The sequence below is a fragment of the Charadrius vociferus genome, unplaced genomic scaffold, assembly GCF_000708025.1.
Source record: "Charadrius vociferus isolate BGI_N301 unplaced genomic scaffold, ASM70802v2 scaffold17, whole genome shotgun sequence".
NCBI classification, from domain to species: Eukaryota; Metazoa; Chordata; class Aves; order Charadriiformes; family Charadriidae; genus Charadrius; species Charadrius vociferus.
The window spans coordinates 268,438-283,499 of NW_009649163.1; the positions used below are offsets into that span (position 1 = coordinate 268,438).

A 15,062-nucleotide genomic window follows, 5' to 3' on the forward strand; every position below is an offset into this window, starting at 1 on the left:
TCAATTTGGTAGTCTTGAACAGAAGCTTAATACAGTGGGGTCTTGAATCTGGTTATTTTTCTGACACTCAGGGTTTTTTTTATATTATAGGACTACAAAGCTGATGAAGATCCTGCGTTATTCCAGTCGGTTAAGACGAAGAGAGGACCTCTGGGGCCAAATTGGAAGGTACTAAGAACTGATGTTACAACCTTATGAAGTCTTTATCAGCAGAAGGAAAAAATAACTCATGGTTCCTTAGAGACTAACAGTGTTAGTCTTAAAATAGAGGGCAGAAATTTGATACTACTTGTCTTTTTTGTATTCAGTTGCAATTCCAAATGTGTTAGTAAGCAAAGGTACTGTCTGCTACATGTTTAATATCACTACTAAATCCAAAGCTGTGCAAATTAAATTGGATGAATGTTATCCTTACTCAAGATTGACATCTGAATATGCACTATGATGGATTCCATGGAAGTCATCAGCCTGGTGTGGTAGCCACTGGAGGTGACATAAAATGCAAAAAATTAGTTGGAAACTTCCTTATATTTAAACGGTTATAGCTGTGTGTGTGTCTTAGAGCAGGGTAAGAGATAGTACATGTGTATGTTTTATTTAGAATTACCAAAAAAACCCAGCAGAAGATAGTTGCAACTGAACCTAAGACTACCTTCACCTTGCCATATTGGATATCTAGGTATTTTTCACATGTGTGGAGTGTATGCAAAACGCACATTAAAACCTCCAGTATTTAATCATAAATATTTTCCTTCTGTGAGATAAGGCACCCTGTTTGCATTTGGGCATGTGTGTGTGTGCATGCACAGATGCATCTACCACGTTCTTGAAATTTTCAGTCTGGCGTATGTAATCTTAGTTGGTTTGAAAAATCAATTCTCCACATTCTTTGGTCAGTGTCCAATTTTCTGATAAGTACAGTCGTTGTGGAACCACGGGAAGATGCCTTGACCAAAGCTTTATTTCAAGGTGAAGCCATCTGGCCTTTTAGCGGGGCTGCAGTTACCCAAGTCTGTAGCCTGGAAATTTTGTTCAAAGTTCATCGTGCAGACTGCTTGCTTAACGTCATCTTCTCCTCTGCCCTCGAGTCTGACCAAAATTCAGTGTGCTAGATTTCCATGATGTCCTTACTGGATAAAGTCTGTTTTAACGTGAGACGTTACATTCCGTGAAAGCTCTTCAATATTAGTGTTTTCTTTCTGCATGACCACATTATTAAGTTATTGCTGTGTGGCTGTCAATATGACTGCAGTCTGAAAGCTTAGCACTTAGTCACATCCAGTATGAATTTGCTGTGCTTACATATTCAGCTGCAGGTAAGTCGTGCTTGAGAACTGACTCCTTAGTAGGCAGCGTAAGTACTGGTGCAGAATATGTCAGTGTCAGAATACGTATGTGTCACCCATAGATACCTTTGTAATGCCTGTATGCTTTTCTTAATGATTTAGCCTAAACAGGTGCTGCATATATAAAGATGATCCTTTCTTGAAATAACTTCTCATAGAGTCTGTTGCCTGAGGGCCTCTTCCATTTTCTCCAGAGTCTCGCTCCACTCAAATTCTGAAACAAATTTCCTCTGGACCAGAATATACCACATGGGACCCAACGACACCTGAACAGCAGCGCAAAACTCGCCGGCACGTCCCTGCCCCAGTCACAAAGCACGTCCTTCCACAGCCAGCCATCAAAATTCATGTGTATATGCCCATCCCAGAAGGAAATACCCTTTGTCTGCTGCCCCAGATATCCTCATAGAAACTGAGACGCTGACCGCTCCATACTAGAATGAATATACAGGCAGTCTGTCAGGAACAGGCCCTTAGTTACCAATTAGAATATAGTTTTTCACTTTTGTCATTACTGTGAATGAACTGTTTCACTGACAGCAGCATAATTTTACTGGTTATGTTTAGTGTGTATTGTGATGAATTATGGTTAAGTAAATGCTGTGGGTTTTTAAAATGCATTGCAAATGGTGCCCCAGTTTCTTAAATTTTCTTGTAAAAGCATTCAGCCTTTCATTACTTAAGGAAGTTCTAAATACAGTATGAATGTTTCTGCCCAAATGCAGTGTGAAGGACTTGCTCTGAGAGGTGTGAATTTTCTTCTGGTTCACTAGTTTAGATGTCATCATTAGTTATTTTACCACTAGTTTTTGCAGAGCAGCAAGATAAGTGTCAGATATTAGAGGAGGGTGCATTGGCCCAGCAAGCTCTTGGTCGCTGTTTTCCTACCCTAAAACGTGGTTGTGCAGGCAGAAAGTAGGCAGAAGATGCACAACCTTTCTTCTGTCAGAAGCTTGACCTGCGTCTTAAGGGTCAAATAAGTGACCACCATGTCTCACCGAGCAGTGTCCCCATTTCCCACTACATAGTGCTACACTTGTTCTCGGCTGGCCTGAGGTCATAAATCGAAGCAGCCTGAATTCAGGGATTTAAGGTTGTCCCACCGTGGAATGAGGCTGTAGTTCCACGGGCATGTTTGTGCAGCACTGACCATTCAGTCCTCTACTTCCATACGTGCTGGTACAGTGGTTTTAATGCTGCGTGGCAATTAACCTAGGGGAAAAAATAGGGAACTAGGTTTTTGTGAAAGGATAAGCAGAGCTTCAGTGCGCTACTGCGGCTGATAGTGCACTGCCATTAAGCTGCATTACCGGCAGCAAAGCTTGTGAAGTTACCCCTTGGGTGCTCCACGTACTTCAATTTGTCTTCACGAGAGCAGTCAGTGTGTACCACTGACCTAACTGGTGCTGCCGTAGCTGTTCCTAATGTTGTCTGTTCAACATGGTGAAAGTTCATCCTGTGACAGTCCAATTGTACAGATACAAAAATAACGTTGAAATTCCATCTGAACACCAAAAAACGCTTGTTTACTGTGAGGGTGATCGCACACTGGAACAGGTTGCCCAGAGAGGTTGTGGAGTCTCCATCCACGGAGATGCTCAAAACCTGACTGGACGCAGTCCAGGCAACCTGCTGTAGGTGACTCCTCTTGAGCAGCTGATCGGAGAAGGTCCCTTCCAACCTCAGCAGTGCTGTGGTTTTGCAATCTACGCATATCTACACAGTCGTAATTCTTCCCTTTGTGTGTCCAAAGCCAGAAAATAGTTCTGCTTCAGAAAGTTTCTGAGCTTCTAAGTAGCTGGAGATTGGTAGAGTTTCTAAGTGAATTATCAATACTTTTTTCCTTGGGTTTTATATTTTTCATAGGTTGCTGCCACTGGCTGCTGTCAAAATACCGAGCCGGGTGGACCTTTGGTCTACCTTGCGGGTTTGCCCTGGGCCCAAGCACTAGCTGGAATCTCGTGGAAAATGAGTATACTGTGTGTTTCAAGATGATGATGAGGGCAGGCATGTCTTCAAACTCCTATTGTAATATTCCTTCTACCTGAGCTAATTGTTCTTGCTAGCAGGGTAAAATTGTCACAGTGATTATTTTTGTAAACTGTGCTGAGAATATGCATCCTCCCTTAGATGTTTGTTCTTCCGTCCTCAGGAAGGAAGCAGGAGGCTGGTGCAGGAATGGTCTCTTTGGGCCTGTGTGACCCAAAGAAACTGGGGAGTCGCTGGTTTGTTTTTTAAAAAACAGCTGTAAAATGAGGAGGAGAACTTTGAATGCCTGGAACTGGCAGCAGTGAATTTGTATGTCCCATTTAGTTCTGTCCTTTTCCTAATGCCCGGACGTAGACTGGTGCTGTTGAGGAACACCAAACAGCAGCAGCACTTTGTTCTTTGCTTTTGAATAGAACGTCAGTCTTCTGAGGATAATTGGTTTTCATTTAAGTGCTCTCTGGTGATGCGTATTTGTGGAAAAAAAAATTTAAAAAAAAAATCTGTGTTTAATAAATATACATTATTCACCAAGATTTTTATATGGTAGATATATCCTGCAGTAAATCTTTTTTACTGTGTGCATGACCAAAAGGAGTTGTCCGTTTCACGGGTAAAAGAAATCTAGCTTAAAAATGCTGTAAAGTATTTCTACTTAGAAGTTTGTTGCAGACATAAAGAATAAAAATCTGTGGACTTTCTTAAGAAATTGCATGTTACTCAAGCCAAGCACACAGAGGTTTTTTGTTTGGTGGTTTGGTTTTTTTAGGTGACTATCAACTTCCTTTTTTGATTTTTTTTTTTCTCTTCTGTATTTTTTCTTCCTCTTTTACAAGGCTTGGAGTATCCTAACATGCTTTGTTAGACTAAAAACATGATATGTTCTCTTGTATTCTCTAAATTTGACTGCATGAATTGTAGGAAAATCACTATGTATGATATTACAGGTACTTCAAAATTGTTTGGATGTAGGGACGATAACAGAAGCCTAGGAATTATAGGGAATGGTGGTGGGTGGCTCCTGAATTTCCCTCAGTTCGTTCTTCTGGGAATGCTTCTTCCGCACAAAGTCCTGGAGCAGGAGCTGCTTCCGAGCAGCCTTTGCAGCGGAGCTTTAGTTGGTCCTTTGGCCACCTGTTGCCGCTGATGACGAAGTTCTCTCCCTATATTCTCACAGCAGGGGTCAGAAGGTCTGCAATTCATTATGCAAAAATGAATATGTAAATTATACCCCACAAGGAGAAATTACCTCTACAGCTGGGTAAAGGCATGCCCTTCGGGCACTGTCTGCAGAGGGGGCGCGGGAGAGGGGAGAGCGTGCCGGTGTCCTGTGGGCAGAGCAGAACTCCAGTACGCTGAAGTTCTGTGCTTTTATGAGAAGCAAACCTGAGGGGTGGTTATGTGCTTCTCGTTATCTGAACTTTTTCTAGTGCGTGTGTTCTCCAGCGTTGTACTGAGCAGCTTGGCACAGCAGTTACAACTGCCTTGGCGCCACAGACCCAGCAGGAACCAATCCTTTGGTGCTGTTGTAATCGAGCGTCGTTGCCCTTCAGAGCACCAGCACGTGTAGTACAGTGGAAATCATGAAGATGAAATCCATGTTAAGACTGAGATTTATAGGATATGTTTGCAACATGCATGGAATTGTTTTACAGATTTAATCTGATTGTTTGTTAATCCCTGTTACCCTATGTTCAGAGTACAGTGCTAAGTATTTACTAATCCTTAGAATTCTAAGTATTACTTTAATTCTTAGTAATATTTAGAATTCTAATTTATAATTATAATAAATTATTTTAATTTGCTATAAATTAATAATATGATTTATAATTGTAATATAATACTTCGAATTATATTTCTAATAATGAAATTAATTTGACTCAAGTAGACTTTTACAAAATTAAAAATTCCTTCCCATTATCCGTAAACAGAAAGAGATAGCAACTGATGAAGAGTGTCCTAAAATGTGTGCTTACAAGTTGGTGACTATCAAATTTAAATGGTGGGGACTGCAAAACAAAGTTGAAAACTTTATACAGAAGGTAAGTCCTTCTTCCTTGCTGGGGTGTTGCTGGGGAGGTGAGTCAGCGACGGGCAGGGGGTTTGTGGTGACGTGTGGGTTTTTGAGGAGAAACAGCGATGGAGTTTCCTGTTGCTTGCCGTCAAGCAATTTCTGTTTATTTCTTCAGCGAGTACAACCATTTGTGTCTTGATCTGCTCGCAGTGGGGTTTCACTGGTGGTATCAGAATAACTTTCTAAGTTAAAAAGCAGAGGTATAAGCAAAGAGTCAGAACATGAATTGTAAAATATTTTTAATGTGTGACTAAATATTTAGGATGTAAACTAATTTGTAGGCAGAGTATTTAATCTAGACCATCATGCCAGTTCTCTCCAGTCCAGAGAAAATGTATTGTAATAGTGAGTTAACCAAAACATGATATTCCAGTACCAACTGGGCACGGTGTTTCCTCACAGACAACCAACGGCAGACCTGTTCCATTGTGGTAACCAGGGCTCTTAGCTCTGAGCAGACCACACAGCTACCTGCATTAAATGCTTATGAATTTCAGTAAGCATGATTGCTAAAGAGAACAGCTTCAAACAGTAGTAATTGAAAATTAAATGGAGGAGGTAGTTTGCGATGGCCACAGTACAAAGTTACGGGTAAGGAAACATTGGAGACTCTTTAGTGTGGTGGTGGTTTTGGGAAGGAGTTGCCCATCACACGTTTCAGACTGAACACTGGTAGGGAATCAGCTGAGCAGAAGAGCCAAGACTGATTCTGTGGGCTGATGAGGAGTATTTGAATATAGGGTGGGGTTTTGGGGTTGGTTTTTTTTGCCTTGCTTTACCTGAAGCTGATTGTTTAGAGGCAGCTGTCTCTGTGTGCTAGTTGTTGAGAACCGTATGTTAGATTTGATCAGCGTTGTGTTTGAGGACAGCCAGCAGCTTGAGTGATGCAAAATCTGGGAGCAGATGAACACGACGTGAACTTAAAGTGGCAACCTGGGTAACTGAGCACATGCAGCAGCCTGAGTTTTAGTAGTAAAATAGATTTCTGTGTTGTATATACATCACTACTTTTATCAGAGCAGTTGGGAGCAGTACTTATATGATGCATCTTTCATCATCCAAGTCACCATTATGAAAGGTGAGGTTCCAGGGCGCTAGGGCTGGACTGAGCTGGCACCTTGCAGTTCTTCAGTGTAACGCAGTGGGGCAGGGGGATGGCAGGCGCTTTGGAATGCGAAACCTACCAGTTTAAGCAGCAGAGGTACAGTGAAAATATTCTTACTGTGAGCAGTTCAGAACACGGATGTGCGTACTTGAATGGAAGGGCTGTGGAATCCTTAGCCTGACTATTTATACTCTCAAGGTTTTTGTACCTTTGAAATTGCACGGCAGATATTATTGGGGTGCCGATCTGGTACAAATTGCAAGTGTGCTGTCTTTTGGAGTCAGAACTGCTTCCCTTTTTGCTTCACTCTGGCTTCAGGAATTGCTCATTCTTGGTTTTTAACGGTGAGCACAGAACCTGTGACAGTTCTGTTGTAGATTTTTATACCGTTCATGCTAAATACTCTAGCTGTTGTGATGCTTCGTTTATTCTGTCTAGTGCTATCTTGGAGCTAGAACAGATTTTAAAAAGATTTTTCAGCATTTTCAAGTAACACGAATTGCTGAACTTTCTTGACATTTTTTTTATAGTTGGTTTTTTTTTTTGTAGTTGTTTTTCCATGTTAAAGCATGTGAGAAATGAGATGACTTTAAATTGGATCCAGGAAAGTGAGAGGTCTGAACCTGTAGCAGCGTGAAACAGCATGCATCTAAACATAGTTTTTCAAATCGAACATTTGCAATGATTTCACCAGTCTTTGGCAAAATGCAGGCCTATTATCTAATGTTTGTTTATCATCTTAAAGCAAGAAAAAAGGATATTTACCAACTTTCATCGCCAGTTGTTCTGTTGGATTGACAAGTGGATTGATCTGACTATGGAAGACATTAGGAGAATGGAAGATGAAACCCAAAAGGAGCTGGAAGCGGTGAGAATGGGGTTTTTTTAAGGTTGATGTTTGTGTGCTAAGGTGTTGTGTGCACCTGTAGATTTATCTGTTCAGGAATTGACGCAAATTAGGTCGTGTCCATCCCCCTGTGTGCTTTTGGGTGATTGCTGATGAACATTACAGCCCCTTTGGTGATTCCCCTGTGCAGACCCGTGCACTTCAAGCTTCTGCATACTGTGGTCTGTCAAGCTGGAAGTGGCTGTAAGGTAAATCCAGAATGTCTGCCCTGACCACCTCTTTATGGCATCATGCCCATTGCACAAAGTCCCATTCAGTGCCTTTTTACCACTTGTCAGTTAGAATTCAGAGCTGTCATCTTGCTTTTCCATCATGTGTCTTGCTTTGTTTCATTTCTAATCATCATTAGATCTGATTACTTTTTCTCTTCAACATGTCTTCAAGCAAGCTTCTATCTGGCACATGACAGCTGTTCCACTCATCCCGATTAGCACGCCAAAACGGAGAAATTTGTTTGCAAAAAGGAAGTCAGTAAAATTAACGGGCTTCAGATAGTGTCAATTTTCATGCTTTGGTGGCTGTGAGGACCAAATACCTACAGCCTGTTCTGTCTTTGCACTGATGTCTAGAAGGAAACTCATCCATAGGGCACTTTTTCTGCTATTTCCTTGGAGGTAGAGGAACATCACAGGCTGGGCAGGAAGCCGCCTTCTGTAGTGTCTTTCCAGAGCATGACCTTTGGCACGAGCCTTTCTCTTTTGCAATCCTGCTGGTTTATTAAGTTCTTTGCAGTCTTTGGATTTGCAGTTTTATTTCCTTCCCGTTTTGGCTTTATGCCCCAAACCCATTCGGCTTGTCACTTCCCTTCCGTTGTCTTGGTTCTTTCAAGACATGATGTGTCTTCAGCTATAACTTACTTTTTTGCATGGTTTAACTCATTTCAGCTGCCAGACATCTTTAAACAGGTTGGCTGCTGCTTTAGAACCACTGTCAACAGTAGGTCTGAAGTGCATTTTGTGGTTTGTGCCTAGCAAATCTTTAATTTTAGTATCGAACTAGCTGTAGCTCCTCCATCCCCGCTTGTTGCGCTTTCCACGTTTGGACTTTATGAACTGTGTGGAGGTGTCTTGCATTGTGTCGAGATGTTTTTTGGATTTGGAAGAAGTGTTTCTTCGCTGTTCTGTGTGTTAATAGGTAGATGTTCTGAGCTGGTAAAACCAAACTTTCTTTTCAAATAAACTGAAAGATTTGGCTGCTTTGGCAGTTCCTGGAACAGGCTTTGGAAAAGAATGATGTTCACTCACTCTTGCAAACACTGCGCTCTCTCATTGGCATTCAGATATTTTTGATTATGGGAGGTGTTCTCTCAAATCACGTGTATTTCTTCTTTAATTCTCCTTTATACCAGAACCTATTCCTAGAGGCACCTATTCCTAGGTGTCTGTGAAGGAGGTAGAGTAACCACTTTCCTCTCAATAACTGATTTTTGTCAGAAGGGTTCTGACAAAAATTGCACACCCATAGTTCTTTGTTTGGAATGAAATGGATTTCATCCAATTTCTCTGAGAAAGGATAGTGGCGGTGTGAGGAGTGCGTACAAGGTGTGTATTGGGGGGGTCAGCAGCACCTGACGCATCTGTGTGCATGAGAAAATTTCCCTTTGGGTCTCTGTGGATGTTTGTCATCTTGTAGAGAAAGTTCTGTTTCACATTTCTCACTGGTAAGTAACTTCTTTTAAATATTTTTTGCAAAATATTTGCTGCTTTTTAGTTCTAACCTTAAGCAAAACCCGTATCACATGTTTCTGGGTATAAGATTTATCATCGTTCTTAAATGTAAAACATTTATTTACTATTTTCTAGTTTTGCAAAGCAATGCAAATAGTTTATTTCAAATAGCTTGTTGTGTAAGACGTTAGCATCAGGAACTTAAGTGTATTACTTGTTGAAAAAGTCAGTTTTTTCACATGAGGAATGTATTGATCAGTTACACTAACACAGCTTTTCTATGCGTATTGTGAAATGTGAGAGGAGTGGGGACCTACTGTTAAAATATTTTGGTTTTTCTCAACTGTTATAATAGGGGTATTTACGAACACCTATAAATGATGCAATTTCAAGATTTTTGTGGGGAAGTGCATTATTGGAGAATAACCTAAAGGCAAAAAAGTCACTTCCAAATAAAATAGGAATGCTAATTTTGTCCCAAATTATTTGGTGTTATGTTTCATATTCAACTACTTCATCCATTATGCTAAACTGTAACTTCCATTAAATCCCAAGTATACCACAAATCATTTGTTTTATGGCCAGGACCTCTGGGAAGTGAGCGCTTAGTGATAAGGTGCTTAATATGACAAGACTATCTTCATGCTTCCATCCCTGCAGAGAAGGAGTCGGCTTTTTTTGACTGTGCTGCACTATGCAGTTCTGTGATGCTTAAAACCAAACAACTGCAGAAAGCCTCAGAATTACATCTCCTTACACACACTGCTTTCTGTTGCTGTCACTTTCTACTAATCTTTCTCCTTGGACTCTGTGCACATTTCGGTTCTTTTGTTGGCCCTGCTCTTCATCTTAAGTCTATTTTTATAGTTTGGATCTCTGCTTTTGTTACTTTTTTGTTACTGTGACTCCTCATCAGTGTTCTTCCAGAGTTTCTCTATCCCAGCCCATCCTTTTCTCACTGTTTTTCTTTACCTTTCACTTAGTGGCTTATGTATCTGACTTCTGGAGACGAGAAGCACCTGGGCTTCCTCACATACACATCGGCTAATCAGTGCGCAGTAGAAAAGCATCTGACCCTGCCAAAGCACTGTGACCGACCTACCTCATGTCTTTGTGAGGGTAGAAATGCCACATAGGGCATTTTGAGCAGTGTGGCTCCATGCTGAAGCACCATGGGCTGTTAAAAATTTAGGAAGCATCATTTACAGCTGCTGTACAGTTCCCAGGCTTCCTCACCAAAAAGACATATAGTATACCCCCTCTCCAAAAACCCTCAGCTGTACCTGAGGCTGTCTGGTCCTGGCCAGGAAAAAAGCAGTCCTGGTCACGTAGATTGTTACTTCTCTCTTACTAACCAACAGTGCGATAGGTTCTTTATGTGGTAGCTCACAGTTTTATTTTACGTTTAGATGCGTAAGAAGGGTTCCGTTCGAGGCACTTTGGCTGCTGACGCCTAGAGGAGTTCTCTGTAGGTTCTGAGGCAAATCAAGCTGTGTAAGTCAACTGCTGGATGGAAAAGGAGAAAAGGGATTGATGTTCTGATGGATGGGAATTGCTGGCAGAAATCGTCTACGATCATAGAACAGTTTGGGTTGGAAGGGACTGTTAAAGGCCGTCTAGTCCATCACCCCCCTGCAACAAGCAGGGACATCTTCAGCTGGGACAGGTTGCTCAGAGCGCCGTCCAACCTGACCCTGAACCTTTCCAGGGACGGGGCCGCCACAGCTTCTCTGGGTAACCTGGGCCAGTGCCTCACCACCCTCATTGTAAAAAATTTCTTCTTTTTATCTGGTGTAAATCTCCCCTCTTTTTAGTTTAAAACCGTTACCCCTTGTCCTATCACAACAGGCCCTCCTGAATAGTTTGTCCCCATCTTTCTTATAAGTCCCCTTTAAGTACTGAAAGGCCACAATAAGGTCTCCCCGGAGCCTTCTCTTCTCCAGGCTGAACACCCCCAACTCTCCCAGCCTGAACGGACATATGTCCAGATAACACTTCTGGGCCTCACCTCCCTCCTGTTTGAAACCTTGTGGTGATCAACAGTTGGAGATGACCCTTGGTGTCCACACAGATGGGCACTGTGATAGGCTGGGCGGGTGCTCGGCCCAGTGGTAGAATGCCTGTGGTGTTGGCCACGTAACCTGGTTTTTTGTGCTTATCTGGTACAGAAACCCAAAATGCGTGTCCTGTTGTCATCACGGTGCTGGCACTGAGCTCTGAAGCCTGCAAGTAGTCTTTTGGGTGCAAATCAGAAAAGTCAGTGAGCATCATTTTGCTACATACTCAGTAGCAAACTGGTATGTGGACTTAGCCCACGTAATGTGGGGGAACTGTGGACTGTCATCTCCAAAGCATGTTAAGTTCCTGAAATCCAGTTCCACACAAATATTTATAAATACGAAATTGGGTTAAAAATGTTACTGTGGGAAACAGGTTGTCCAAGAGTTGCAAGTTTTCGAGTCTTTATGTCCAGTACTGTAACGCTGGTGTTTCCCGCCGTGACTGTTTTAACGCTGTAGGTGGCGTCCCCACCCACAGCACCTCTAAAGTCCTGCTGATTAGCCAGAAGCTCCTCAGAGACGGAGCTGCTGTCCACCAGCGAGGACAGCACCCAAATTAAGATTCCCTACCAAGTCTTGCGTTGCTTTGGTATGATTTGCTCAGTCCTGGTGGTGTTTTGACCGCCCTGCCCTGTTTCTCCTGGAGATTAGTAAAACTGCCTAGTTGGAACTTACTGTTTCGGGAGACTATTAATGCATAATTGTGTATTTTCTTTCTCCACAGTTACGTTATCAAGGCCAAGTCAGAGGAACAAGTGCTGCCAATGATGAATGATGATGGATTTAGCCGTCACATGCAGTGTTGATATACAAATGTGTGTGTGGATGCATGATTATTTGTATATAATTATATATACGCACATGCATACTGAAGGGGGTTGTTACAGTGTCTCCAGGGTACTATACCTGTCCTCAGCAACGATTCAAAGGAAACTGCTTTCATTCTGTATACCTGAAGCAAATAAAAATCAACTGAGTAGTGTCATTTAAAGGATGAATTAACTGCAGAATTATCCTAACTGATATGTTTCATGAATGTCAATACTGGACCAATTGATTCCCTACTTGTTTTTTCCCTGTCTTGAGTCACTCTGCTATAACTTGCCCATATCTCATTGTAAAGAAACAGATTCAAATAAGTTAATTTCGGTTTTGTGTCTTCCCTATGTGATTATTTTTGGAATAGGAACAATGAATGTATTTATAGCTATTTATTTCTGGATTGTCATTATCCTATAGTCAAATCGGGAAAAAAAAAATTTCTATTAGTGGAAATTGGAAGACTTTTACTGCTGAATAAGTTTAACCCAAACTTTACCCATTCACTGATTTAAAAGAAAAAACATGTTTTATTGGACTTTTGTACATTGAAATGCTAATGTTTTTTCTTCATTAAAATTGGCAAGATTAAGGAAAAATGGCTTGTGATTTATAAAATAATTACAACTTGAAATTTTCCAGAAGCTGGCTTTTTAGACAAAGATCCTGACAATAATTGTAGACTATTTCAAGAATATCTTAGGCCATGCAGTGAAAGTGAAGGGGGATGATAGCCCTTCCCTGAATTAATACGTCCTGTTACTGAAATTGCTCTTTTCCAGAGTTTCACTTTGGAAGCTATGCAAATGGTCTTGATTTCACACACATTACGCAATGGAATATGATTGTGATTTTAGCTCTTTTCATGTTGAAAATACACTTTAAAAGAGTTGTATACTTTCAGATACAATGAAAGTTTAAATTGTAGCATCTGACGTATTTCTCTGATATTTGTTAGGAGTAGACACATAAAAGAAAAGATGGTATAATAAAGACTTCCTGTAGATAACTCTCAAATAGAGAAAATGTCTTCAGCATTTTTTAAGGAAATATTCAGAGCATATCATAGATATATATTATCAAAATCCCTGCTAGATCAGAAACGGATTATTTTAAAAACACTAGTTAGATAAAGTTCTATTAATCATCAAATGGTTTGGGTTGGAAAGGACCTTGAAGACCATCCAGTGCCACCCCCTGCCCTGGGCAGGGCCACCTCCCCCCAGCCCAGGTTGCTCCAAGCCCCGTCCAACCTGGCCTTGAACACCTCCAGGGATGGGGCAGCCACAGCTTCTCGGGGCAACCTGCCCCAGGGGATCACCACCCTCAGAATGAAAAATTTCTTCCCAATATCTCATCTAAACCTCCCTTCTTCCAGTTTAAATTCGTTCCCCCTTGTCCTGTCTCTCCCCTCCCCGATCCAGAGTCCCCCCCCAGCTCTCCTGGAGCCCCTTTAGGCACTGGAAGGGGCTCTGAGGTCTCCCCTTTTTCGCCTTCTCTTCGCCAGGCTGAACCCCCCCAACTCTCCCAGCCTGTCCTCCCAGCAGAGGGGCTCCAGCCCTCCCAGCATCTCCGTGCCCTCCTCTGGCCCCGCTCCAACAGCTCCGTCTCCTTCTGCTGGTGGGACCCCCCGAGCTGGAGGCAGCACCGCAGGGGGGTCTCCCCAGAGCAGAGCGCAGCAGAGGGGCACAATCCCCCCTCGCCCTGCTGGCCACGCTGCTGGGGATGCAGCCCGGGATCCCCCCTCGCCCCACTGGCCACGCTGCTGGGGATGCAGCCCCAGATGCAGGTGGCTTTCTGGGCTGCCAGTGCACATTACCGACTCATGATGAATTTCTCATCACCCAGCACCCCCAGGTCCTTCTCCTCAGGGCTGCTCTCCATCCGTTCTCCATCCAGCCTGGAGTTGTGCGTGGGATTGCCTGGTTTCCTCCCAGCATCCCCAGAAACCTCGGTGGGGCAAGCCTTGCTTAACTTCCATCTTCATAGTCTCGCGTGCATCTAAGTGTTTTGGAATCGGTTTAGACCTACCTTGCTTCCAAAAGGAGTGATCTGATTGCCGTTATGGGCAGTGACAAAATTTTCTTGAGGCTTCCAGGGTGGGCCAGGTCTGGCACAGGACTCCCCCTGCGCTGCGCCTGTGTGCTGCCAGTGCCGGGGCTGCGGGGGTGTGCGGACCCCCCTCCGGTGGAATTGCATCCTCCTACCCTCTGTGCTGCAAAATTAATGATTATTTGTTTTCCTTTCTGGATTAGCAGTTAAACAGTTATTTGTCCTCTGTACCATCAGGAGGTTGGTTCTGTAAATACACAGAGCAATGTGCACACACGTCCACACGCGCGTATGGTTTTAGAAGCGTTTGCAGCCAGGAGGGCTGTGGGGCCCCTGGGAACCCAAGGGCTCGGTGTGCTCCAGTGCTGGGAGACGAGTCCCGCTGTCATTGATGAGAGTCGTAACGCAAACTGAGGGAACGGGACCCGACAACTTTCATGTTTTTGGACTAGTTGTGAAAATTTGAGAGAATCTTGTAGTGAATGTAAAATGTTTAGTTTACTTTGGCAGTCTCTGGTGCGACCTACAGTACAACAGTCAATGAAATTTAATTAAATAAATTTGATCATAAAATGCTCTGTCTCTTGTCTTAGGTACTAGTATTTGCAGTTTGCTAATGAGCTGGTGCATAGTTGTAGTGAGTGTGTGAGAAGGTTGGACACCCTCCGAGGATGCGCTCCAGTGGTTGTGAGCCCAAACCCGTGTTTGAACATTAGTAGCGATCAGGGGGAGGGAAGGGCTTGTTTGGATTTTTGTTTTGTTTTAGGATTTCAAGCTGAGAGGACATACTTAGCCATAACCTCACCACTACCTAGAGTAGGGAGAAGACGTTTTGCTTTTGTTGAGTGTGACAACTGTGTGCCTCAACTTGCCACGCTGGCAGTTCTGCAGACACTTGCGTTTGATGCTCTCGGTCGACAGCGGCTCTTTGGGCTGTGGCCATCTTTGTGGTTATGGCTGCTGCTAATCCTGCATCTCACCTGCACAAGGGGAGGATGTCCCGGCTGCGCGGAGAGGCAGTGGTGCTGGGAGGAGGCGGCTGCAGC

The 15,062-nt window shown here is 43.0% G+C and overlaps 1 protein-coding gene across 1 annotated transcript in view; it reads left to right on the top strand.

Moving 5' to 3' along the window:
- The window catches only part of PITPNB (phosphatidylinositol transfer protein, beta), a 34,880-nt gene extending 22,317 nt beyond the window's left edge, over positions 1-12,563 (top strand). The window contains exons 8-12 of the mRNA XM_009888380.1: positions 91-168; positions 5,264-5,374; positions 7,257-7,379; positions 10,495-10,579; positions 11,870-12,563. Of these exons, the coding sequence (XP_009886682.1) occupies positions 91-168; positions 5,264-5,374; positions 7,257-7,379; positions 10,495-10,542 (360 nt within the window). The 3' untranslated portion in view covers positions 10,543-10,579; positions 11,870-12,563. The remainder of the gene's footprint in view (positions 1-90; positions 169-5,263; positions 5,375-7,256; positions 7,380-10,494; positions 10,580-11,869) is intronic.
- The last annotated feature ends 2,499 nt before the right edge of the window (positions 12,564-15,062 follow it).